The sequence below is a fragment of the Oncorhynchus kisutch genome, unplaced genomic scaffold (assembly GCF_002021735.2).
Source record: "Oncorhynchus kisutch isolate 150728-3 unplaced genomic scaffold, Okis_V2 scaffold3975, whole genome shotgun sequence".
NCBI lineage: Eukaryota > Metazoa > Chordata > Actinopteri > Salmoniformes > Salmonidae > Oncorhynchus > Oncorhynchus kisutch.
Genome location: NW_022265920.1, coordinates 21,503 through 48,696, shown reverse-complemented (window position 1 = coordinate 48,696; position 27,194 = coordinate 21,503). Strand labels below are relative to the sequence as shown.

At 46.9% G+C, this 27,194-nt stretch overlaps 1 protein-coding gene across 7 annotated transcripts in view; it reads left to right on the top strand.

Moving 5' to 3' along the window:
- LOC109878700 (oxysterol-binding protein-related protein 8-like) overlaps positions 1-26,331 on the top strand; it is a 152,917-nt gene extending 126,586 nt beyond the window's left edge. For 5 of the 7 annotated variants that reach the window (XM_031821433.1, XM_031821434.1, XM_031821437.1 and 2 more), the window contains 16 exons: positions 914-998; positions 1,960-2,122; positions 3,363-3,588; positions 4,962-5,146; positions 5,477-5,558; positions 5,787-5,885; positions 7,442-7,538; positions 7,791-7,889; positions 10,204-10,301; positions 11,003-11,092; positions 15,709-15,845; positions 17,843-18,028; positions 18,660-18,816; positions 19,555-19,660; positions 23,474-23,579; positions 23,748-26,331. In XM_031821433.1, the coding sequence (XP_031677293.1) occupies positions 914-998; positions 1,960-2,122; positions 3,363-3,588; positions 4,962-5,146; positions 5,477-5,558; positions 5,787-5,885; positions 7,442-7,538; positions 7,791-7,889; positions 10,204-10,301; positions 11,003-11,092; positions 15,709-15,845; positions 17,843-18,028; positions 18,660-18,816; positions 19,555-19,660; positions 23,474-23,579; positions 23,748-23,883 (2,052 nt within the window). In that variant the 3' untranslated portion in view covers positions 23,884-26,331. The remainder of the gene's footprint in view (positions 1-913; positions 999-1,959; positions 2,123-3,362; positions 3,589-4,961; positions 5,147-5,476; positions 5,559-5,786; positions 5,886-7,441; positions 7,539-7,790; positions 7,890-10,203; positions 10,302-11,002; positions 11,093-15,708; positions 15,846-17,842; positions 18,029-18,659; positions 18,817-19,554; positions 19,661-23,473; positions 23,580-23,747) is intronic. The other 2 variants (XM_031821435.1, XM_031821439.1) reach the window with 1 other exon arrangement.
- The last annotated feature ends 863 nt before the right edge of the window (positions 26,332-27,194 follow it).

The following is a 27,194-nucleotide window of genomic DNA, read 5'->3' as shown; positions in this document are numbered from 1 at the left end:
GTTGTCAAAGGGACTTGCCAACAGGACCCATTCTTTCACCCTAGGGGAATGTGAGGAGTCATGTTCAGCTACACACACACACACACACACACACCTTCCCAGAGCAGAGCGGAGAGACCGGCTTTGGCTTGGTGATAGCTGTCAGTGCCATAGTGGTAATATAAGGTTCCAGAGTGATGTTTGCCAAACCCTCGCTCTCTCTCCCCTCCTCCTCCTCTCTCTCTCTCTCTCCCCCCCCTCCTCCTCCTCCTCCTCCTCCTCCTCTCTCTCTCTCTCTCTCTCTCTCTCTCTCTCCCCCCTCATCCTCTCTCTCTCTCTCTCTCTCTCTCTCCCCCCTCATCCTCTCTCTCTCTCTCTCTCTCTCTCTCTCTCTCTCTCTCTCTCTCTCTCCCCCTCATCCTCTCTCTCTCCCCCCTCATCCTCTCTCTCTCCCCCCTCCTCTCTCTCTCTCTCCCCGCCCCTCCTCCTCTCTCTCTCTCTCTCTCTCTCTCTCCCCCCTCATCCTCTCTCTCCCCCCTCCTCTCTCTCTCTCCCCCCTCCTCCTCCTCCTCTCTCTCTCTCCCCCCTCATCCTCTCTCTCTCCCCCCTCATCCTCTCTCTCTTCCCCCTCATCTTCTCTCTCTCCCCCCTCATCCTCTCTCTCTTCCCCCTCCTCTCTCTCTCTCCCCCCTCCTCCTCCTCCTCTCTCTCTCTCTCTCTCTCCCCCCTCATCCTCTCTCTCTCCCCCCTCATCCTCTCTCTCTCCCCCCTCATCCTCTCTCTCTCCCCCCCTCATCCTCTCTCTCTCTCTCTCCCCTCATCCTCTCTCTCTCTCTCCCCTCATCCTCTCTCTCTCCCCCCTCTCCTCTCTCTCTCTCTCTCTCTCTCCCCGCCCCTCCTCCTCTCCCCCCTCCTCTCTCTCTCCGCGTGTCAGGGTCCTAAAGGAGAGACGGTGGGTTCCATCACACAGCCATTACCCGGCAGCCACCTCATCTTCCGCGCCACCTCTGAGTCAGACGGTAAGAGACAGGACGCTGATGTGTTTTCAAATTTGTTCAATATAGTTTTTTCCCACCAGTGATTGAATGCTTTAGTGTCTGCAATCTGTGGTGTGTGTGTGTGTGTGTGTGTGTGTGTGTGTGTGTGTGTGTGTGTGTGCGCGTGCGTGTGCGCGCATGCAAGTGTTTCCTGTTCTTCCATGTGTGTGTGGTTATCTGTATGTGTATCCTGTTCTTCCATGTGTGTGTGGTTATCTGTATGCGTGTTCTTCCATGTGTGTGTGGTTATCAGTATGCGTGTTCTTCCATGTGTGTGTGGTTATCTGTATGTGTATCCTGTTCTTCCATGTGTGTGTGGTTATCAGTATGCGTGTTCTTCCATGTGTGTGTGGTTATCTGTATGTGTGTTCTTCCATGTGTGTGTGGTTATCTGTATGTGTATCCTGTTCTTCCATGTGTGTGTGGTTATCAGTATGCGTGTTCTTCCATGTGTGTGTGGTTATCTGTATGTGTGTTCTTCCATGTGTGTGTGGTTATCTGTATGTGTATCCTGTTCTTCCATGTGTGTGTGGTTATCTGTATGCGTGTTCTTCCATGTGTGTGTGGTTATCAGTATGCGTGTTCTTCCATGTGTGTGTGGTTATCTGTATGCGTGTTCTTCCATGTGTGTGTGGTTATCTGTATGCGTGTTCTTCCATGTGTGTGTGTTATCTGTATGTGTGTTCTTCCATGTGTGTGTGGTTATCTGTATGTGTATCCTGTTCTTCCATGTGTGTGTGTTATCTGTATGCGTGTTCTTCCATGTGTGTGTGGTTATCTGTATGTGTATCCTGTTCTTCCATGTGTGTGTGGTTATCTGTATGTGTGTTCTTCCATGTGTGTGTGGTTATCTGTATGTGTGTTCTTCCATGTGTGTGTGGTTATCTGTATGTGTGTAGGACTCTAGTGTAGCCTGTCAACTCCCCTGTCTCCTCTCCACCAGGCCGTTGTTGGATGGATGCTCTGGAGCTGGCTCTGAAGTGCTCCGGCCTCCTGAAGCGGACCATGATCCGCGAGGGCAAGGAGGAGCTGGCCAGCACAGCTGGGGAGAGCTCCCAAATTAACTTCTACAGCCTGCTGAGAGCCCACAACATGCAGGGTTTCCAGTGAGTCTGCCAGTCTACAGTACGGTCTCTCTGCTCTAACCCAGCCTACAGTACGGTCTCTCTGCTCTAGCCCAGTCTACAGTATGGTCTCTCTGCTCTAGCCCAGCCTATAGTACGGTCTCTCTGCTCTAACCCAGCCTACAGTACGGTCTCTCTGCTCTAGCCCAGTCTACAGTACGGTCTCTCTGCTCTAGCCCAGCCTACAGTACGGTCTCTCCGCTCTAGCCCAGCCTACAGTACGGTCTCTCCGCTCTAGCCCAGCCTACAGTACGGTCTCTCCGCTCTAGCCCAGCCTACAGTACGGTCTCTCCGCTCTAGCCCAGCCACGGCTCTCCAACTCTATTCTGACAACCCTCGTCAAACTGAGCTGGCTGTCTTTTATTTTCAAGTTTCCTACTCTGCTAGCCAGCACCTCGTCTTAATATGTGTGCGTTTATTTTTCTTTTAGATCAGATGTTTTAAAACCAAACTGTCCTCCTCAGCAGGGTTCAACTATGTTTGATGTGTAACCAGGCCAGCGCGCTACAGCTCAGTAGTGTGAAAAGTCCTCTGGAGAGCTACTGGGTATGCAAGCTCTGCTTCCAGCCTCTGCAGCAACACCCATGACTCAGTTCAGACTGAAGACCATGATTAGTTGTCTATTTGAATGTGGAGCTGTTACAAGCCTGGCCTGAACCCATCTCTCTGTGTGTCTAAGTGGAGCAGCAAGTCTTTATTCTACTCTCGTCTGCAGTCTGTTTGAGCTCTTGTGGTCTATTTCCATGTGCTTTGTGAGGATACATTTCCCCTGAGACGACTGGTTGTCTGACCGGTTGTATCTGTTATCTGTGAATGCATCGGAGTTGATTGTAGTTTATAAAGATTGCATGTGTTCTCCTTTTCGAGAGGAGAGCACTGTCTTCTTGAGGCTTTGAACTTTCAAAGGATCTGTGTTGTACTGTGGGATTTGGCTGCTGTGGAGAATTTCTGTGCTTTTATCAACTCTGCAGGGATTGCTCAAAAAGACCTTTATGCAGTAAGGCATGAGGAGCTCTGTATTCATGCACTGGGCTATTGGTAATGGCAAGTTATCTTTCACTATTTTGTTCATTAGTCCACTGTTAGTACAATACCAATCTTGTTTTGCATTTCAGCAGCAGTCAGGTTTTCTAGATGCAAAAACTGTGATGATTGTGTTTTGCAGAAAAAGTGTTTAGTGTGAACTGTCCTTTGAATCCATCCTCCTTGTTATTCCCGCTAGGTTCAACGACAGTGACCAGTTCAAGGACCCTGACCTGTACTCAGACAAGTCGGACCGGGAGGGGGAGCAGGACCACGAGGAGTCAGACGTGGAGGGTCTGGGGAAGAGCGAGGAGAGTGACAGTGACACGTCGGAACGTCAGGATGACTCCTACATTGACCTTGACCCCAACGAGGCCCTGCGGGAGACTCCGTACCTGGAACAGTCCCACGAGGAGCTGGGAGAGGTGAGGAATGATGATGATCGTAGTCAGTACCGCTGGCTCTCATTGGTCAGGGGGACTGAGCCCAGCTTACTCTGTATAAATGCATCTGATTGGACAAGCGATGTGAGAATTTTCCCCCAAGGAAAGTTTGACTCAGTAACATTGAAGAGAATCAGCTTGATTTGATATTTTTTAAGATTTAAGACCTCAGAGAATATTCTTAAGAGAAAATAAGTGGCATTTCCTTGAACACAGTGGGAACAACCTTCGTTTAAGATGAGGAAGAGTTAGATGATACTGGGAACTGAATGAATTCTGAATCAGAGAGGTGTGGGGGGCTGCCTTAATCGACATCATCGGCGCCCGGGGAGCAGATGTTGTTGGGGGTTAACTGCCTTGCTCAAGGGCAGAACGGCAGATTTTTCTACCTTGCCAGCTTGAGGATTCGAACCAGAGACATTTCAGTTACTGGCCCAACAGTCTTAACCGCTAGGCTAGCTGCCGCCACACTTTTTGAACGAGAAGTGAAAGGAGCAGAGTCGAGGTGTCCATCAAGAGTGGTGTGTGTGGGCAGCAGTCATCAGAGTGAAGCCTCAGACAGCCCTTAAATCAGCCTGTCTGTGATCTCTCTCTAACCCTCTATCTCTGTCTTATGTCCCATTGTCTAACCTCTTTTATTTTGACACGTTGGAACCTAAATTGCAATAGACAAGTAATCAGGACGTGCATCTCTTCTGCCACAGTTCTGCTGCAGTATGTAGAATGATATACGTGACAAAACCGCACTGCATTAGGATTGGACTTACAACAAGTCTTCAGAGGTTTGATGGAGATTCGTAAATAGTTTGTTCATGATTCTGACATCTTCAGCACTATTAATATAGCCTTAGCCAAGTGCCACGGGCAGGGCATGAAGACATTATATTTGAAAGGGGGGGGTTTGGGCTTGTATGCCTGCCTGCGTGAAATCCCTCCCAGCTGTTCTGTGGTGAATTAGAATTGTCATTTTCGATAGCTGGAATTATACAGCCAGCAGATGCTAAAATGGGAAGAGCAATGATGTGAATAATGAACTGATTGATAACTGATGAAGTTTTTCAGACAGGAGAGTTGTTCAAACTGAATAATATCACGTTGGAGCAACTCCATAATGTGCTTGTATCATATAGGTATATACTCCAACCCTATGTGAATACTGTGACCTTACATAGCCCATCACATAGCAACCTCATCAACAGGTGTGGATCTCTTGGCGCAACAGCTACGATCTTGGCTTTACAGTTGTTGAAGCGGCTTCAAGACCCGGTCAGGACTAACCCCAGAATTCATTGCAATATGAAAGTGTGTGTGGTGTGTTCAGTAAATCACTAAACCTTTATATGTGTGTGTCCCAGGCTGGTGAGGCCTCCCAGACAGAGACGGTGTCGGAGGAGAATAAGTCTCTGATCTGGACGCTGCTGAAGCAGGTCAGGCCTGGGATGGACCTGTCTAAAGTGGTCCTGCCCACCTTCATCCTGGAGCCACGCTCCTTCCTGGACAAGCTGTCTGACTACTACTACCATGCTGACTTCCTCTCTGAGTAAGTACTGCTACCATGCTGACTTCCTCTCTGAGTCAGTACTGCTACCATGCTGACTTCCTCTCTGAGTCAGTACTGCTACCATGCTGACTTCCTCTCTGAGTCAGTACTACTACCATGCTGACTTCCTCTCTGAGTCAGTACTACGGTTGTAATGATGTAATTTTAACTAGTATTGCCTGCTGGGACAGTACTACCAAGCTGACCAATCAAAGGTCTTATATAGTAGGACAGTATAGTCAGACCTGCCAAAGATACAGACAAATATTCAAAGATGTATCTTTAACTTGATTTAGGTCCTCATTGCGATTTGTTGTTGATCATTTCCAGGGCAGCTGTGGAGGAGAATGCCTACAACAGGATGAAGAAGGTAGTGAAGTGGTATATCTCTGGATTCTACAAAAAGCCACAGGTGATTAGAACATTCACTTCAAATCACAGTTTCAGCAGGGTCATGTTCATTAGGAAAACAGTGGAAAACATTTTTCTAAAAAAGAAAAGTAAGTGTTTCTTACTGGATAGGACCTGGTAGTCCCTCTATTTCAGTCCATTTCTTCTGTTAGGTGCCTAATGAACACGACTCTGTTCTGGATTCAGCGGACGTATCTAAAGCTCAGTTTTTCCTCCTTCTGAAAACCAGGGCCTGAAGAAGCCATATAACCCCATCATCGGTGAGACCTACCGCTGCATGTGGCTCCATAGCAAGACCAACAGCAAGACATTCTACATTTCTGAACAGGTAACAGAGCCAGGAGGGGAGACTGCTCCCTAGTATGTGATTGTCTGATTGGGGTTTTTAATCTGACATTTGAGCAATTGATTCACGTTGTAGTTAGTATGTAAATTATGGATGTGTGGGGGAGTGGATGGATTGTTTGGTGGATGGATGGTTGGGTTGGTGGATGGATCGACGGGTTGACGAATGGATGGATGGATGGGTTGGTGAATGGATTGTTTGGTGGATGGATGGTTGGGTTGGTGGATGGATGGATCGGCAGGTTGGTGGATGGATGGATGGATGGATGGGTTGGTGAATGGATTGTTTGGTGGATGGATGGTTGGGTTGGTGGATGGATGGATCGACGGGTTGGCTGATGGATGGATGGATAGTTTGACGGGTTGGTAGATGGATGGATGGGTTGGTGGATGGATGGATGGACGGGTTGGTAGATGGATGGATGGATAGTGGATGGATAGTTTGACGGGTTGGTAGATGGATGGATGATGGATCGACGGGTTGGTGGATAGATCGACGGGTTGGCGGATGGATGGGTTGGTGAATGGATTGTTTGGTGGATGGATGGTTGGGTTGGTGGATGGATGGATCGACGGGTTGGTGGATGGATCGACGGGTTGGCGTATGGATGGATGGATGGGTTGGTGAATGGATTGTTTGGTGGATGGATGGTTGGGTTGGTGGATGGATGGATGGATCGACGGGTTGGTGGATGGATGGATGGATGGGTTGGTGAATGGATTGTTTGGTGGATGGATGGATCAACGGGTTGGTGGATGGATGGATGGATGGGCTGGTGGATGGATAGTTTGACGGGTTGGTAGATGGATGGATGGGTTGGTGGATGGATGGATGGATGGATGGACGGGTTGGTGGATGGATGGATGGATGGGTTGGTGAATGGATTGTTTGGTGGATGGATGGTTGGGTTGGTGGATGGATGGATCGACGGGTTGGTGGATGGATCGACGGGTTGGCGTATGGATGGATGGATGGGTTGGTGAAGGGATTGTTTGGTGGATGGATGGTTGGGTTGGTGGATGGATGGATGGATCGACGGGTTGGTGGATGGATGGATGGATGGGTTGGTGAATGGATTGTTTGGTGGATGGATGGATCAACGGGTTGGTGGATGGATGGATGGATGGGCTGGTGGATGGATAGTTTGACGGGTTGGTAGATGGATGGATGGGTTGGTGGATGGATGGATGGACGGGTTGGTGGATGGATGGATGGGTTGGTGAATGGATTGTTTGGTGGATGGATGGTTGGTTGGGTTGGTGGATGAATAGATAGATAGTTTGACAGGTTGGTGGATGGATGGATGGGTTGGTAGATGGATGAATGGACGGGTTGGTGGATGGATGGATGGATGGATGGATGGAAAGGTTGGTGGATGGATGGGTTGTTTGATGGATGGATGAAAGAAGGAATGTGATAGGTTCTCAGAAGGTCTAGACTCTACAACATGACATCTTCTGGTAGACTGGCTACGATCAGGGCTAGCTTCCAGTACCTGTCCTCCTGACCTTAGACCAATCACCTTCTCTCCCTGTCAGGTGTCCCATCATCCTCCAGTGTCAGCGTTCTACGTCAGTAACAGGAAGGACGGCTTCTGTCTCAGCGGAAGCATCCTGGCCAAGTCCAAGTTCTACGGTACAACACACACTCATGTACACACATATGCACACACACACATGCACATGCACACACACACACCTACCAAACAGCAAATGCATATAGATAGATACGTCGGGCCTGTCTAGTTAACAGTGGGAAGTGAACATTTGGTAACACATTTCTGCTGAAAACAAAAATAATTATAATTATAAAGGCGCACCCAACAAATGTTTTATCTGTGTTAACACCCTTTCCTGGGTGTTGTCATGACGATGTGTCTCTTTGCAGGAAACTCCTTGTCGGCCATATTGGACGGAGAGGCTCGGCTCACATTTCTCAACAGAGGAGAAGACTACGTCATGAACATGCCCTACGCCCACTGCAAAGGTCTGACCTCTTACTGACTGGAGTCTTACTGTGAAAGCAACACACATTGCATTAAGGTCTGACCTCTTTTACTGACTGGAGTCTTACTGTGAAAGCAACACACATTGCATTAAGGTCTGACCTCTTTTACTGACTGGAGTCTTACTGTGAAAGCAACACACATTGCATTAAGGTCTGACCTCTTTTACTGACTGGAGTCTTACTGTGAAAGCAACACACATTGCATTAAGGTCTGACCTCTTACTGGCTGGAATCTTACTGTGAAAGCAACACACATTGCATTAAGGTCTGACCTCTTACTGACTGGAGTCTTACTGTGAAAGCAACACACATTGCATTAAGGTCTGACCTCTTACTGGCTGGAATCTTACTGTGAAAGCAACACACATTGCATTAAGGTCTGACCTCTTACTGACTGGAGTCTTACTGTGAAAGCAACACACATTGCATTAATACCCTTAGAATTATATATGCCCACCTAAATTGAAGTCAGTCAATTCAGGAAGTAAACTGAAATTACAATTCAATAATTAAAAGGAGTCCATCTATTTTTAATGACTTCTTAATAATCTGAAAAGGAGAAGCTGTTTATGTCAGAAGTATTAAACATTTTGGATTCTAAATTCAAATCACTTCCTGAATTGTCTGCCTTGAGCCCAACCCTGAAGCTACACGTCCCTTTCTTCTACATAGGAAGTAGATTCAACATGACGTCTCTAGTCATACAGACTGACTGGAAATATACTTCACTACTAACTGAATCAGTCCTGATTCACACACTACCAGGGTTGGGGTCAATACCATTTCACATCAGTCAATATGAAAGGAACGGGGAACATTGGAATCAGAATGTCAGTTTACTTCCTGAATGGAATTCATTTAAATGGAATAAACCCTTAGTATACACTACAGTAGTGTGCAGTGTATACTAACTATCCTCCCTCTGTAGGGTACCATCTCTACTGTAGTGTATACTAACTATCCTCCCTCTAGGGCACCATCTCTACTGTAGTGTATACTAACTATCCTCCCTCTGTAGGGCACCATCTCTACTGTAGTGTATACTAACTATCCTCCCTCTAGGGCACCATCTCTACTGTAGTGTATACTAACTATCCTCCCTCTGTAGGGCACCATCTCTACTGTAGTGTATAGTAACTGTCCTCCCTCTGTAGGGCACCATCTCTACTGTAGTGTATACTAACTATCCTCCCTCTGTAGGGCACCATCTCTACTGTAGTGTATACTAACTATCCTCCCTCTGTAGGGCACCATCTCTACTGTAGTGTATACTAACTATCCTCCCTCTAGGGCACCATCTCTACTGTAGTGTATACTAACTATCCTCCCTCTGTAGGGCACCATCTCTACTGTAGTGTATACTAACTATCCTCCCTCTGTAGGGCACCATCTCTACTGTAGTGTATACTAACTATCCTCCCTCTGTAGGGCACCATCTCTACTGTAGTGTATACTAACTATCCTCCCTCTAGGGCACCATCTCTACTGTAGTGTATACTAACTATCCTCCCTCTGTAGGGCACCATCTCTACTGTAGTGTATACTAACTATCCTCCCTCTGTAGGGCACCATCTCTACTGTAGTGTATACTAACTATCCTCCCTCTGTAGGGCACCATCTCTACTGTAGTGTATACTAACTATCCTCCCTCTGTAGGGCACCATCTCTACTGTAGTGTATACTAACTATCCTCCCTCTGTAGGGCACCATCTCTACTGTAGTGTATACTAACTATCCTCCCTCTAGGGCACCATCTCTACTGTAGTGTATACTAACTATCCTCCCTCTAGGGCACCATCTCTACTGTAGTGTATACTAACTATCCTCCCTCTGTAGGGCACCATCTCTACTGTAGTGTATACTAACTATCCTCCCTCTAGGGCACCATCTCTACTGTAGTGTATACTAACTATCCTCCCTCTGTAGGGCACCATCTCTACTGTAGTGTATACTAACTATCCTCCCTCTAGGGCACCATCTCTACTGTAGTGTATACTAACTATCCTCCCTCTGTAGGGCACCATCTCTACTGTAGTGTATACTAACTATCCTCCCTCTGTAGGGCACCATCTCTACTGTAGTGTATACTAACTATCCTCCCTCTGTAGGGCACCATCTCTACTGTAGTGTATACTAACTATCCTCCCTCTGTAGGGCACCATCTCTACTGTAGTGTATACTAACTATCCTCCCTCTGTAGGGCACCATCTCTACTGTAGTGTATACTAACTATCCTCCCTCTGTAGGGCACCATCTCTACTGTAGTGTATAGTAACTGTCCTCCCTCTCTCAGGCATCCTGTATGGCACCATGACTCTGGAGCTGGCTGGCCAGATCACCATTGCCTGTGAGAAGACAGGATACAGTGCCCAGCTCGAGTTCAAACTCAAGGTAGGAGGAAATAACTTGTTCTTTAGCCTCAATCATTTGGCTTTTAGTCTTTAATGAACAAAAGCTTCAAACTGCATTAGGCAGTTTTAGTCCTATAAACTCTAATGAAGCTGTAGATGGGAGGGGGGAGGGACAACTCTCATTTTGGAGAGCTACAGGACCCACCTGCAGGCTTTGGCTCCAGCCCCAATGGAGCACAACTGATTCTGCTAATTAGCTGCTCAACAGGACCTTCATTATCTGAATCAGGTGTTTTAAAGTGGGGTTGGAACAAAAGCCTGCATACCCAGTACCTATCCAAGAGGAGGGTTGCCTGACCCACCCCTGTGCTGCATCTTGAACTTCAAAACACCAATGTGATGAATCCTCCTTTCTGGAACACTTTATTTTACAGCCTTCTACTTACCAGGTAATACTTAGATAGTACTTGTTGAAGTGGTAGCTACCTAGAGTAATAGTATAGTTAGATTAGTAGCTATGTACACAGTTGTTTCTTTTGAGATACAAGCATCAATATGTCCCATTTGGTAGCAGGTAGTTACCAAGACGGTTGGATTCTCTGAGGTCATTACCAGAAATGATCCATTGGTGCCATGTAACATGGTTACCATGTCTCCACTTTGATGCCATGTAAATACCAGGTAAGAACCAGGTTAAACAGGGCTGTAACATAAAGCGTCACCCTCCCCCTCTCTTTTCAGCCGTTCTTGGGTAACAATGACAGTGTAAACCAGGTCTCTGGAAAGATCAAGCTGGGGAAGGAGGTGCTGGCTACGCTGGAGGGACACTGGGTAAGTTCATTATGTCTCCAGCAGAAGGAAAACTGACAAACAGTTTGAAACTAGAAATGCTTATTTTAGTTTTCCGTTGAAAACGTTGGTGCCCTAATGAACATGACCCTACGCTTCTCTTTAATAACCTCCTTGAGCTAGGAGGGGTGCTAGTGACCCACCTCGACAACATCCGGTGAAATTGCAGAGCGCGAAATTCAAAATAAAAAAATCGTAATATTAAACATTCATGAAAATACAAGTGTCTTACATTGTTTAAAATCGTAACTTCTTGTTAATCCAACCGCTTTTTCAGATTTCCAAAAGGCTTTACGGCAAAAGCATACCATGCGATTATCTGAGGACAGCGCCCTGTATACAAAAGCATTTAAAACATTTTCCAAACCAGCAGAGGCGTCACAAAAGTCAGAAATAGCGATAAAATAAATCACTTGCCTTAGAAGATCTTCCTCTGTTTGCAATCCGAAGGGTCCCAATTACACAACAAATGGTCGTTTTGTTCGATAAAGTCCTTTATATCACAAAAAAGTCAGTTTAGTTGGCTCATTTTGATTCAGTAATCCATGTTACGGTTTTCTTCCGTCGAAGGAGAGGTGGACCAAAATGCAGCGTGGTAATTTTGATACATCTTTAATAACGATGAAACACGAACAATACAAAACAAGAAACGTAACGCGAAAACCGAAAGAGCCTATCCTGGTGCAAACTAACACAGAGACAGGAACAATCACCCACGAAACACTCAAAGAATATGGCTGCCTAAATATGGTTCCCAATCAGAAACAACAATAAACACCTGCCTCTGATTGAGAACCACTTCAGGCAACCATAGACTTTTCTAGACAACCCCACTATACCACAATCCCGATACCTACAAAACCCCAAGACAAAACACACCACATAATTAACCCATGTCACACCCTGGCCTGACCAAAAGAATAAAGAAAACACAAAATACTAAGACCAGGGCGTGACAATCCACCCGTTCTACTCGTTCAACATGCATACAAAGGAAACCCAAAAGTTAACAATAAACTTTGTCCAAACAAGTCAAACAACATTTCAAATCAATCCTCAGGTATCCTAAAATGTAAAGAAACGATAACATTTAAGACAGAACGTAATATGTTCAATCCCGGAGATAAATAACGGAGTGCTCGACCTCATCCACGCGTGCCACAAGACTACAGTCCAAATGAGAGCCACCTTGAAAAACTTCAATTACTAACTTGTTTTTCAAAAAACAAGCCTGAAACCCTTTCTAAAGACTGTTGACATCTAGTGGAAGCCATAGGAACTGCAATCTGGGAGGAATTCCTTTGAATGTCCCATAGACAAGCATTTGAATGAGTGGTGACCTCAAAAAAAAGAAATTCCGAATGGATTCTCCTCGGATTTTCACCTGCCATATCAGTTCTGTTATACTCACAGACATTATTTTAACAGTCTTTGAAACTTTAGAGTGTTTTTCTATCAAATGCTACCAGCTATGCATATCCCAGCTTCTGGGCCTGAGTAACAGGCAGTTTACTTTGGGCACATCTGTCATCCGAACTTCCGAACACTGCCCCCTAGCCCACATGCATTTAATTTTTTTTAAGGTTTGGAAGTATGGAAAGTTATTTTCCACCCCAAAGGTCAAACTGACTTTAATTATGTCAGGAGACCTGACCTTGATGAAGTTTTAATGGAGGCCACCGAACAAACACGCACCTTCACCTACCTGCTTAATGTATACAAACTGTATGTAGATTTAAGTCACCAATTAAATGTAAAATGGGTTGTTTTCTGCACCAATGGCCAGAGACACTGTTTAATACGTGCTGAGACTGTTTGTTTGTCAGGGTGACAGGCTGCGTACACAGTATATCATAATATCTGTTAGTTTGTCATGGTGACAGGCTGCGTACACAGTATATCATCATTTCTGTTAGTTTGTCATGGTGACAGGCTGCGTACACAGTATATCATCATTTCTGTTAGTTTGTCAGGGTGACAGGCTGCGTACACAGTATATCATAATATCTGTTAGTTTGTCATGGTGACAGGCTGCGTACACAGTATATCATCATTTCTGTTAGTTTGTCATGGTGACAGGCTGCGTACACAGTATATCATCATTTCTGTTAGTTTGTCATGGTGACAGGCTGCGTACACAGTATATCATAATATCTGTTAGTTTGTCATGGTGACAGGCTGCGTACACAGTATATCATAATGTCTGTTAGTTTGTCATGGTGGCAGGCTGCGTACACAGTATATCATAATATCTGTTAGTTTGTCAGGGTGACAGGCTGCGTACACAGTATATCATAATATCTGTTAGTTTGTCAGGGTGACAGGCTGCGTACACAGTATATCATAATATCTTTTAGTTTGTCATGGTGACAGGCTGCGTACACAGTATATCATCATTTCTGTTAGTTTGTCATGGTGACAGGCTGCGTACACAGTATATCATAATATCTGTTAGTTTGTCATGGTGACAGGCTGCGTACACAGTATATCATAATATCTGTTAGTTTGTCAGGGTGACAGGCTGCGTACACAGTATATCATAATATCTGTTAGTTTGTCATGGTGACAGGCAGCGTACACAGTATATCATAATATCTGTTAGTTTGTCAGGGTGACAGGCTGCGTACACAGTATATCATAATATCTGTTAGTTTGTCAGGGTGACAGGCTGCGTACACAGTATATCATAATATCTTTTAGTTTGTCAGGGTGACAGGCTGCGTACACAGTATATCATAATATCTGTTAGTTTGTCAGGGTGACAGGCTGCGTACACAGTATATCATAATATCTGTTAGTTTGTCATGGTGACAGGCTGCGTACACAGTATATCATAATGTCTGTTAGTTTGTCATGGTGGCAGGCTGCGTACACAGTATATCATAATATCTGTTAGTTTGTCAGGGTGACAGGCTGCGTACACAGTATATCATAATATCTGTTAGTTTGTCAGGGTGACAGGCTGCGTACACAGTATATCATAATATCTGTTAGTTTGTCATGGTGACAGGCTGCGTACACAGTATATCATCATTTCTGTTAGTTTGTCATGGTGACAGGCTGCGTACACAGTATATCATAATATCTGTTAGTTTGTCATGGTGACAGGCTGCGTACACAGTATATCATAATATCTGTTAGTTTGTCATGGTGACAGGCTGCGTACACAGTATATCATAATATCTGTTAGTTTGTCATGGTGACAGGCTGCGTACACAGTATATCATAATATCTGTTAGTTTGTCAGGGTGACAGGCTGCGTACACAGTATATCATAATGTCTGTTAGTTTGTCAGGGTGACAGGCTGCGTACACAGTATATTATAATATCTGTTAGTTTGTCAGGGTGACAGGCTGCGTACACAGTATATCATAATATCTGTTAGTTTGTCAGGGTGACAGGCTGCGTACACAGTATATCATAATATCTTTTAGTTTGTCAGGGTGACAGGCTGCGTACACAGTATATCATAATATCTGTTAGTTTGTCATGGTGACAGGCTGCGTACACAGTATATCATAATATCTGTTAGTTTGTCATGGTGACAGGCTGCGTACACAGTATATCATAATATCTGTTAGTTTGTCAGGGTGACAGGCTGCGTACACAGTATATCATAATATCTGTTAGTTTGTCATGGTGACAGGCTGCGTACACAGTATATCATCATCAATATCTTTTGTTATTTGGGTTTCTGCTGGATCCAGCTGGCTTTTACTGTGTTCTCTCCAAGCTGGGCCTCAGACAGACAGACAGGCACCGACTGACAGACAGACAGACAGACAGACAGACACCGACTGACAGACGACAGACAGACACCGACTGACAGACGACAGACAGGCACCGACTGACAGACGACAGACAGGCACCGACTGACAGACGACAGACAGGCACCGACTGACAGACGACAGACAGGCACCGACTGACAGACGACAGACAGGCACCGACTGACAGACGACAGACAGGCACCGACTGACAGACGACAGACAGGCACCGACTGACAGACAGCCAGACACAGACTGACAGACACTCCTCTGCATAACTATCACCTCAGTCATTCTATCTCACACCTTCCCCTGGCTTTCTGGGTAATTACCCCGGCCAGCTCTATGCCATTAGTGTCATCGGGTTCTGGGGTGTTCGTGTGTGTGTGTGTACATGTGTGTGTACGTGCGTGTGTGTGTGTTAGCCATGTCCTCAGATCGGTCAATGCAGCTCTCTCAGCCTGTTTAGGAGGACTGTCTGAGTTAGCTCAGCAGTCAGATTAGCTGTACCTAAACATCACGAACACTGCCTCCATCCCATAAAGGCACCCTATTCCCCATATAGTTCACTGCTTTTGACCAGGGCACATAGCCAGGTTGTTTTGGGAAGTCAGGGTGATGGAGCACTTTGTGTCTAATAAGAAGCAGTGGTTGTTGGCAGATAACAGGATGTCAGACAATTTGGTGAGTGAACGTTTGCCTGCTTGGTGTGTAGATGTTTTTGTAGTTCTCTATGTGTGTGTTTCTCATTTCATGTTTTTTGTTTGAAGGTGTGTGTGTGGGGGGGGGCTAACTGTGTTAACTGGGTCTTCCTGTGTGTCTGGCTCCTCCAGGACAGTGAAATCTTCATCAACGATAAGAAGACCGGGGTGGTGGATACGTTTTGGAACCCCACTGCAGAGCTGCGTCAGAGCAGGCTGACACGCTGCACCGTGCCTCCTGAGGACCAGGGAGACTATGAGTCTGAGAGGTATGAAGAGACAGACAGACTCTTTTCTTTCACTCCTCCTCTTTATTCCTCCTCTCTCCCCTCATCTCATTCCTTCCCCTCGTTGGCTCTTTATTCCTCCTCCCTCCCCTCATCATCTCATTCCTTCCCCTCGTTGGCTCTTTATTCCTCCTCCCTCCCCTCATCTCATTCCTTCCCCTCGTTGACTCTTTATTCCTCCTCTCTCCCCTCATCTCATTCCTTCCCCTCGTTGACTCTTTATTCCTCCTCTCTCCCCTCATCTCATTCCTTCCCCTCGTTGGCTCTTTATTCCTCCTCCCTCCCCTCATCTCATTCCTTCCCCTCGTTGGCACTTTATTCCTCCTCTCTCCCCTCATCATCTCATTCCTTCCCCTCGTTGGCTCTTTATTCCTCCTCTCTCCCCTCATCATCTCATTCCTTCCCCTCATTGGCTATTTATTCCTCCTCCCTCCCCTCATCATCTCAGTCCTTCCCCTCGTTGACTCTTTATTCCTCCTCCCTCCCCTCATCATCTCATTCCTTTCCCTCGTTGACTCTTTATTCCTCCTCTCTCCCCTCATCTCATTCCTTCCCCTCGTTGGCTCTTTATTCCTCCTCTCTCCCCTCATCATCTCATTCCTTCCCCTCGTTGACTCTTTATTCCTCCTCCCTCCCCTCATCATCTCATTCCTTTCCCTCGTTGACTCTTTATTCCTCCTCCCTCCCCTCATCATCTCATTCCTTCCCCTCGTTGGCTCTTTATTCCTCCTCTCTCCCCTCGTCATCTCATTCCTTTCCCTCGTTGACTCTTTATTCCTCCTCCCTCCCCTCATCATCTCATTCCTTTCCCTCGTTGACTCTTTATTCCTCCTCCCTCCCCTCATCATCTCATTCCTTCCCCTCGTTGGCTCTTTATTCCTCCTCTCTCCCCTCATCATCTCATTCCTTCCCCTCATTGGCTATTTATTCCTCCTCCCTCCCCTCATCATCTCATTCCTTTCCCTCGTTGACTCTTTATTCCTCCTCTCTCCCCTCATCTCATTCCTTCCCCTCGTTGGCTCTTTATTCCTCCTCTCTCCCCTCATCATCTCATTCCTTCCCCTCGTTGACTCTTTATTCCTCCTCCCTCCCCTCATCATCTCATTCCTTCCCCTCGTTGGCTCTTTATTCCTCCTCCCTCCCCTCATCTCATTCCTTCCCCTCGTTGACTCTTTATTCCTCCTCCCTCCCCTCATCATCTCATTCCTTCCCCTCGTTGACTCTTTATTCCTCCTCCCTCCCCTCATCATCTCATTCCTTCCCCTCGTTGGCTCTTTATTCCTCCTCCCTCCCCTCATCATCTCATTCCTTTCCCTCGTTGGCTCTTTATTCCTCCTCTCTCCCCTCGTCATCTCATTCCTTCCCCTCGTTGACTCTTTATTCCTCCTCTCTCCCCTCATCATCTCATTCCTTCCCCTCATTGGCTATTTATTCCTCCTCCCTCCCCTCATCATCTCAGTCCTTCCCCTCGTTGACTCTTTATTCCTCCTCCCTCCCCTCATCATCTCATTCCTTTCCCTCGTTGACTCTTTATTCCTCCTCTCTCCCCTCATCTCATTCCTTCCCCTCGTTGGCTCTTTATTCCTCCTCTCTCCCCTCATCATCTCATTCCTTCCCCTCGTTGACTCTTTATTCCTCCTCCCTCCCCTCATCATCTCATTCCTTTCCCTCGTTGACTCTTTATTCCTCCTCCCTCCCCTCATCATCTCATTCCTTCCCCTCGTTGGCTCTTTATTCCTCCTCTCTCCCCTCATCATCTCATTCCTTCCCCTCGTTGACTCTTTATTCCTCCTCTCCTCTATTCACCATCTCATTCCTTCTATATATATATATATATCTCTATATCTCTCTCTCTATATATATATATATATATATGTATATAGCTCTCTAAATCTCTCTCTAAATAAAAATATCTTCCTCTCTCTCTATATCCCCCTCTCTCTCTCCCTCTCCCTCTGTCTCTCCCTTCGTCCTCCCAGGTTATGGCAGCATGTAACGAGGGCCATCAACAACAAGGACCAGACAGAGGCCACCAATGAGAAGTTTATCCTGGAGGAGGCTCAGAGGAAGTCAACCCGCGAGCGCAAGGCCAAGTGTGAGGACTGGGCGCCCGGGCTCTTTGAACAGGACCCTGTCACCGGAGAGTGGCATTACAGATATGCCGAGTGAGTTTCTTATCTCCAATTCACGCACTCTATTCCCCATAGGGCTCTAGTCTAAAGTAGTGCACTATATAGGGAATAGGGTGCCATTTGGTACGTGACCCGTTAGTTGAAGTTGAGTAGAAGTTACAGTTCTAGGATCCGCTTATCTCCCTCATATTTGTATGTTAGCCATGAGTGGGTGAAATGTGAGACTGACCTTCGATGCCTGTCTGGGAGCTTGATATATTAAAGGAGAGGAGCCATCTAGTGGAGATGTTATGTAACTAAATTCTCTATTGACAGGCAGAGCCAGGAATAACTTGAGGTTATTTTTAATGTTTATAGAGATGTTAGACTGTATTAGTTTGCCAATGCTTCCATTACTATGACGACCAAGAAGTAGCATCAAAACCTTGTATGTACTGTATGTCAAGTCTCTGCATCTGAACTGACCCCAGAGCTGATCAACAGGAGGATTGTGACACCTAATGGATGGACTTGGTGTTACAACAACATGTTGGCATAACATTACCAGCAGACTGTAATATCTTCTTATGTAATGTTCTCTGTGTGTGTGTGTGTGTGTGTGTGTGTGTGTGTATGTGTATGTGTGTGTGTGTGTGTGTGTGTGTGTGTGTGTGTCCGTCCGCAGCACCCGGCCGTGGGATCCGCTGAATGATATGATTCAGTTTGAGAAAGACGGCTGGATCCAGACTAAAGTGCGGCATCGCACCCCTATGGTACGTTCTGCCAGTGTAATTAGTCTCAGTAACCAGGGCCCCAGGAGGGATGGCAATTGCAAGTGCCAGGTAGGTTGGCCAACCGAACAGCGCTCCCTGAGTTGTTTTTATACTTCTTGATTTTTTTTTTTACTCCACCTCCTCCACTTCAGTTTGTCACCAGCCACCACTGCAGCTTGCTCTAAAAGTCTTCTCCAGCTCCATTCACAACCATCGCCTGTGGCTGCTTCTGTTCCGTGTGGGCCACGCCGCCCCGCCTGTTGTCTCGTACAGCCATTTTGTTTTGACTGTTTCCCCAACACCTACCGCCATGTTGGTTGTTGTCATTTTTTAGATGATCTTTGGATAATTCTGTTTTTGTTTTTAAGAAGGCTGGTTGTTGATGTCTCCGAGCGCTTTAAGTGCTTTAATAGGTGCTTGGTTGGTTAGTTCATTTGGTTGGTTAGTTTAATTTTAGTTGCAACTGACTGTGTTGTTGGTTGTTTTTGGAGTTTCACTGAATGTGGCCGATTGGCACGCTCGCATGCCTCATTTTGCTGTGCTACTGATTAGCATGTGATGTAAGTGTTATTGTGTGTGCGTGTGTGTGTGTGTGCGTGCGTGCGTTTGTGTCTGTGTTTTGTTCCTAATTGCAGCTATTTACGTAGTTTCTGTGTGTTCGTTCGTAGGTGTACAAGCGTGTGTGTGCGGTGCGTGAGTGTTTTTGTGTAGGTATCTTTGGTTTTGTCGTCTTCTCTGTGGTGTGTGTTGATTTAGTGGCTGGTGTGTGTGGCTCTGTGTTGATGTGTGTGTCCTTGGTGTGTGTAGGTGACAGGGCCCAAAAGAAAGCACAAGCACAGTGACAAGCCCAAGAAACCTGAGAGTGGCTGCTCCTCCCCAGAACCTGACCGCCAGGACTCCTCCGGCAGCGAGCGTACGTCTCACACACACACACACATACCAACAATATTACAATACCACTCACATTAATATACATACAATCCCAATGCTGCAACACAACGACCCACCCCTCATACACACTCATACACCCACACACATACACACTCATACACCCCCACCCACACTCATACACCCCCCACACACACTCATACACCCCTCACACATACACTCATACACCCCCACACACATACACTCCCCCCACATATACACTCATACACCCCCCCCACATATACACACTCATACACCCCCTCACATATACACACTCATACACACACACTCATACACCCCCCGACACACACATACACTCATACACCCACACACACTCATACACCCCCCGATACACACACACACTCATACACCCACACACATACACACTCATACACACACACCCACACTCATACACCCCTCACACATACACTCATACACCCCCACACACATATACACACTCATACACCCCCCACACACATACACTCATACACCCCCCACACACACTCATACACCCCCCCACACACACTCATACATCCCCCGACACACACATACACATATACACTCATACACCCCCCCACACACATACACTCATACACCCCCCCACATTTACACACTCATACACCCCCTCACACACACATACACATATACACTCATACACCCACATACACTCATACACCCCTCACACATACACACTCATACACCCCCCCCACATATACACACTCATACACCCCCCCACACACACATATACACTCATACAACCCCCCCACACATACACACTCATACACCCCCCCACACATACACACTCATACACCCCCCCGACACACTCATACACCTCCCACACATATACACTCATACACCCCCCCCACACACATACACACTCATACACCCCCCCACATATACACACTCATACACCCCCCCACATATACACACTCATACACCCCCCCACACACATACACTCATACATCCCCCACACACACATACACTCATACACCCCCCCACACACATACACTCATACACCCCCACACATATACACACTCATACACCCCCCCACACATACACACTCATACACCCCCTACACACATACACTCAAACACCCCCCTACACACATACACTCATACACCCCCCTACACATACACACTCACCCCCCCCCCACATATGCACACTCATACACCCCCCCCACAGACTCATACACCCCCCACACACATACACACTCATACACCCCCCTACACATACACACTCATACACCCCCCCCCACATATACACACTCATACACCCCCCCGACACACTCATACACCTCCCACACATATACACTCATACACCCCCCACACACACATACACACTCATACACCCCCCCACATATACACACTCATACACCCCCCCCACATATACACACTCATACACCCCCCCACACACATACACTCATACACCCCCCACACACACATACACTCATACACCCCCCCACACACATACACTCATACACCCCCACACATATACACACTCATACACCCCCCCACACATACACACTCATACACCCCCCCACACATACACACTCATACACCCCCTACACACATACACTCAAACACCCCCCTACACACATACACTCATACACCCCCCTACACATACACACTCACCCCCCCCCCACATATGCACACTCATACACCCCCCCCCACAGACTCATACACCCCCCACACACATACACACTCATACACCCCTCACACATACACTCATACACCCCCACACACATACACTCCCCCCACATATACACTCATACACCCCCCCCACATATACACACTCATACACCCCCTCACATATACACACTCATACACACACACTCATACACCCCCCCGACACACACATACACTCATACACCCACACACACACACACACTCATACACCCCCCGATACACACACACACTCATACACCCACACACATACACACTCATACACACACACCCACACTCATACACCCCTCACACATACACTCATACACCCCCACACACATATACACACTCATACACCCCCCACACACATACACTCATACACCCCCCACACACACTCATACACCCCCCCACACACACTCATACACCCCCCGACACACACATACACATATACACTCATACACCCCCCCACACACATACACTCATACACCCCCCCACATTTACACACTCATACACCCCCTCACACACACATACACATATACACTCATACACCCACATACACTCATACACCCCTCACACATACACACTCATGCACCCCCCCCCACATATACACACTCATACACCCCCCCACACACACATATACACTCATACAACCCCCCCACACATACACACTCATACACCCCCCCCACACATACACACTCATACACCCCCCCGACACACTCATACACCTCCCACACATATACACTCATACACCCCCCCCACACACATACACACTCATACACCCCCCCACATATACACACTCATACACCCCCCCACACACATACACTCATACACCCCCCACACACACATACACTCATACACCCCCCCACACACATACACTCATACACCCCCACACATATACACACTCATACACCCCCCCACACATACACACTCATACACCCCCCCACACATACACACTCATACACCCCCTACACACATACACTCAAATAACCCCCCTACACACATACACTCATACACCCCCCTACACATACACACTCACCCCCCCCCACATATGCACACTCATACACCCCCCCCACAGACTCATACACCCCCCTACACATACACACTCATACACCCCCACACACATACACACTCATACACCCCCCTACACATACACACTCATACACCCCCCCCCCACATATACACACTCATACACCCCCCCCCACACTCATACACCCCCCACACACATACACACTCATACACCCCCCTACACATACACACTCATACACCCCCCCCTACACATACACACTCATACACCCCCCTACACATACACACTCATACACCCCCCCCACATATACACACTCATACACCCCCCTACACATACACACTCATACACCCCCCACATATACACACTCATACACCCTCCCACACACATACACTCATACACCCCCCCACACACATACACTCATACACCCCCCCCCACATATACACTCATACACCCCCCCCACACACACACACACTCATACACCCCCCCCACACATACACACTCATACACCCCCCACACATACACACTCATACACCCCCCACACATACACACTCATACACCCCCCCCCCCACACATACACACTCATACACCCCCCACACACTCATACACCTCCCACACATACACACTCATACACCCCCCCACACACATACACTTATACACCCCCCCATACACATACACTCATACACCCCCCCCCACATATACACACTCATACACCCCCCCACACATATACACTCATACACCCCCCCACATATACACACTCATACACCCACCACTCATACACCCCCTCCCCACACATACACACTCATACATCCCCCCACACACACATGCACTCATACACCCTCCCACACACATACACACTCATACACCCTCCCACACACATACACACTCATACACCCCCCCCCCCCCACACATCCACACTCATACATCCCCCCACATATACACACTCATACACCCCCCCACACACACATACACATATACACTCATACCCCCCCCCCCACACACACATACACTCATACACCCCCCCCACACACAAAAGTGACATTTTCACTAGACATTTACTTTAACATTTGTTATTGACTCTTTGTTACAGCTGATTGTTGCTGTTTGTGCATTTCAGGACACAAAAGCAAGCACAGTAGCCGGTTAAGGAAAAAGGGCCCAGACCTTAGTGAACTTCAAAGTGCCATTGATTCTATAAAGAAGACACAGGAGAACATTTACAAGTGAGGGTCGTTCAAACATGAGACATTGAGTGTGTGTGCGTGTGGTCTTTGAGTGAGTGAGAATTCAATTGTTCCCAACTTATGCATTATGAGTTTGTGGTTGTGCATATAATTCCTGTGACTGAGCCCTCACTGTCTCTGTCTGCGTGTGTGCGCCTACATCTCCAGGAGCATCGGTGTGCTACGCTCCCGAACGACAGTGGGCCAGGCGGCAGCAGAGGGCGGATTCCTGCAGCAGCGCGACTACGCCATCATCATCCTCCTCATCCTCCTTCAGGTCTTCATCAACTTCCTGTTCAAGTAGCAGCCGACAGACTGACAGAGAGAGAGACCGATGGAGAGAGAGAGACAGGACTGATGGGGGGTTTGTCCAGGCTAAGGAGGAGAAACAGTCTGGAAGTGAATGAACTTCAAGAGCACCCAGTAGCTCTGCCTCAACCCTCTCTCTCTCTCTCTCTCTACTGAGTTGACTCTGCCCCACTGTCCTCAGACGGGCCACCATTGTCACACACACGTCTCCAAAGCAAGCATTCCTGAAAGAGGCTCCTCAAAAAAAACTGAAATTGTTTTTAATTTCTATTTATTTGTACCTGTTTAAAGATCCATGTATTTTTAAAGGGGGAGTGGCACCGGCCAGGACTGAAGGGAAGTTGAGGTCAGCGTTCGGCCTTAGCCGGCGTCATGATGTCGTCAACTGGGCCTTGGAGAAGGCATTGACATCTGGCGGCCATTTTTTATTTTGCTAACGGACACCGCTCCTTGCATTTCACATTGCCCCCATTTCACCCGCCTCCCCAACGACAGGGAACATTTTACACTTTTGAGATTTTTGAAGAAAGATTACTTTCATTCCAGTTTTTTTTTTTAAGAATGTTCATTTGTTTTGTTTGTTTGGTGTGTCCTTTGTGAGTAGAACCTCTAGTTAAAAAATATACGAGAAGGGAGAAGAACAGTTTTAAGCGGTCCAATATATGTGACGTTCTTTTGAAGCTTTGACAAGGCTCGAGTTTCCTAGCTTGACGGTGAATCGGCAAACAAAAGAAAGTAATTGTAATCAATCGATTTGAATCGTTCCACTCAAATTTGTAGACAAGGTCAATTGTATAAACTAGATGCTTGACATGAATTGTTGCTGTGTGGTTAACATGTACGGTAGGATGAATGCTCAGCTGATCACTTGCCCGATAGTGTGTAAACATCACGATGGCACCTAGTAGACAGTAGAGTCCCCAGGCTGTTCATAGACTTTTGTACAGTAGTAACTCAACATCGTCAGCCAGTCAGAAATCAACTAGATGTAGTGAAAATCTGCCAGATGCAGTGTTTCAGGTGTAGTATAGGCCGTCAGTCCACTTCCTGTGTACATAGCTAACGGACTGACTCACTCATAGCAGTTGTGTTCTTTCCTAAAGAGACGTTCTTTCACACAGACAAGACCCTCTGTGGAACAAGCCAGTCTGGCATTATCAATACCCCATTACCTCGGTGTCTTTGTGGGCTGCCCACTCTGTGTGTGTCTGTCGTCATCGCCTCGTCACTGTCGTTCACTCATCCAAACCAGACGTTTAGAATGTGGTCACAAGAAAATAACACCCGTGCCTTCTAGAGTGGGGGGTTTGGGGGGTGGGGCTAATGGGGGGATAGGGATTGAGAGGGCTGAGAGTTTGGGGGGTGGGTGGAAGTTTGAGGCTAATGGGGGGGTTAGAGGTGGGACTGGGGTTTTGGGGGGGCGCTAACGGAGGTTAGGGATGGCGTGAGGATGAGGGTTTGGTGGATGGATGTTTGGGGCTAATGGGGGGGTAGTGATTGGGAGGGGTGGGGACAGTGAGAGAGTAGGTAGGTGTACAGTAGAAGTGTAAGGGCGAGCAATAGCCAGTGTTTTGAAGTGGTCGTGCCATATCAAGCCTTAGAGAAGAGTCCTGCTTGGCCCCTCCCAGCGTTGCTGTGGTTACGCTGCCGTGGGAATTCTGGAAGCTGATTCCTGCCACTTGGAGAGAGGAGGTTATCTCTCTGAATCATCTCTCCATATGTCCTCTCTTTCTTTCTCTCCCTCTCTCTCTTCACAAGGCACCAAAACCAGGGGAACAACATGGCTTCTCTTCCTTGTCATTGTTCATTGTGTTGTATTATAATGAAAATCACTTTCTGATTTTTATGTGGCACAGTTTTGCTTGCTCCATTGTTTTGTTTTTCCTCACTTTTCAGTGTTGATTTATACAGACGATACCGCTGATATGATTCTGTTCCATGTCGTTTTGCGGTCACACCTCGATGACTTGAGTTCATTGTCAAATTACCTTTTTTGCATCCCAAATGGCACCCTCTTCCCAAAATAGTGTCCTACTTTTGACCAGAGCCCTAAAATACATGTAGTGTACCATATAGAGAATAGGGTGCTATTTGGGACCTACCGCTGGACTCTCTGCATCCGGACACCCCTGATCTCTCTGTACCAGGACATCCCTGGTCTCTCTGTACCAGGACACTGCTGGTCTCTCTGTACCAGGACACCGCTGGTCTCTCTGTACCAGGACACCGCTGGTCTCTCTGTACCAGGACACTGCTGGTCTCTCTGTACCAGGACATCCCTGGTCTCTCTGTACAAGGACACCCCTGGTCTCTCTGTACAAGGACACCCCTGGTCTCTCTGTACAAGGACACCCCTGGTCTCTCTGGTATGTATTTGTATGACAATAACACCTTCCTGAAAGTTATGTTGCCACATCCCCAAATAAAATCAAAATGACGTCTTTATTGTCTTGTCTGTATGGGGCCAATCAACTATATAACCTCTAGTCAGTGAACTATGTTGCCGGTCAGCTATAAAGACACACTTTGGTGAACTCATTTGAGGGATGATATGTTTAAGCAATAAGGCACGGCTGTGTTGTATATGGCCAAAGTAACACGGCTAAGGGCTGTTCTTAAGCACAACGCAACACAGAGTGCCTGGATTCAGCCCTTAGCCCTGGTATGTTAGCCATATACCACAAACCCCCAAAGTACCTTATTGCTATTAAAAACTGGTTACCAATGTAATTAGAGCAGTAAATAAATGTTTTTTTAATACCCTTGGTATATGGTCTTATATACCACGGCTATCAGCCAATCAGCATTCAGGGCTCGAACCACCCAGTTTATAATCTGTAATAGACCATGTACTGTAGTCTGTGAACCTGATGAACTAGTGTTGTGGTAACAGATCCCAACAGGGACAAAACATAATGACCTATTACAACTCTAGGATCGTTGTTGGACAAAGGGTGGGAGGGAGGATGACTGAGATAATTATCGTGAGAACAGAAGATGTATTTAGGGTTTTTATTACTGTGTTTGTTCTGCTTCTGTTTCCTTGCTGTATTATTTTCACCTGGAAGCCAAATGGGATATCCATCCGCCAAATGGGATATCCATCCGCCAAATGGGATATCCATCCGCCAAATGGGATATCCATCCGCCAAATGGGATATCCATCCGTCAAATGGGATATCCATCCGTCCAAATGGGATATCCATCCGTCCAAATGGGATATCCATCCGTCAAATGGGATATCCATCCGCCAAATGGGATATCCATCCGCCAAATGGGATATCCATCCGCCAAATGGGGTATCCA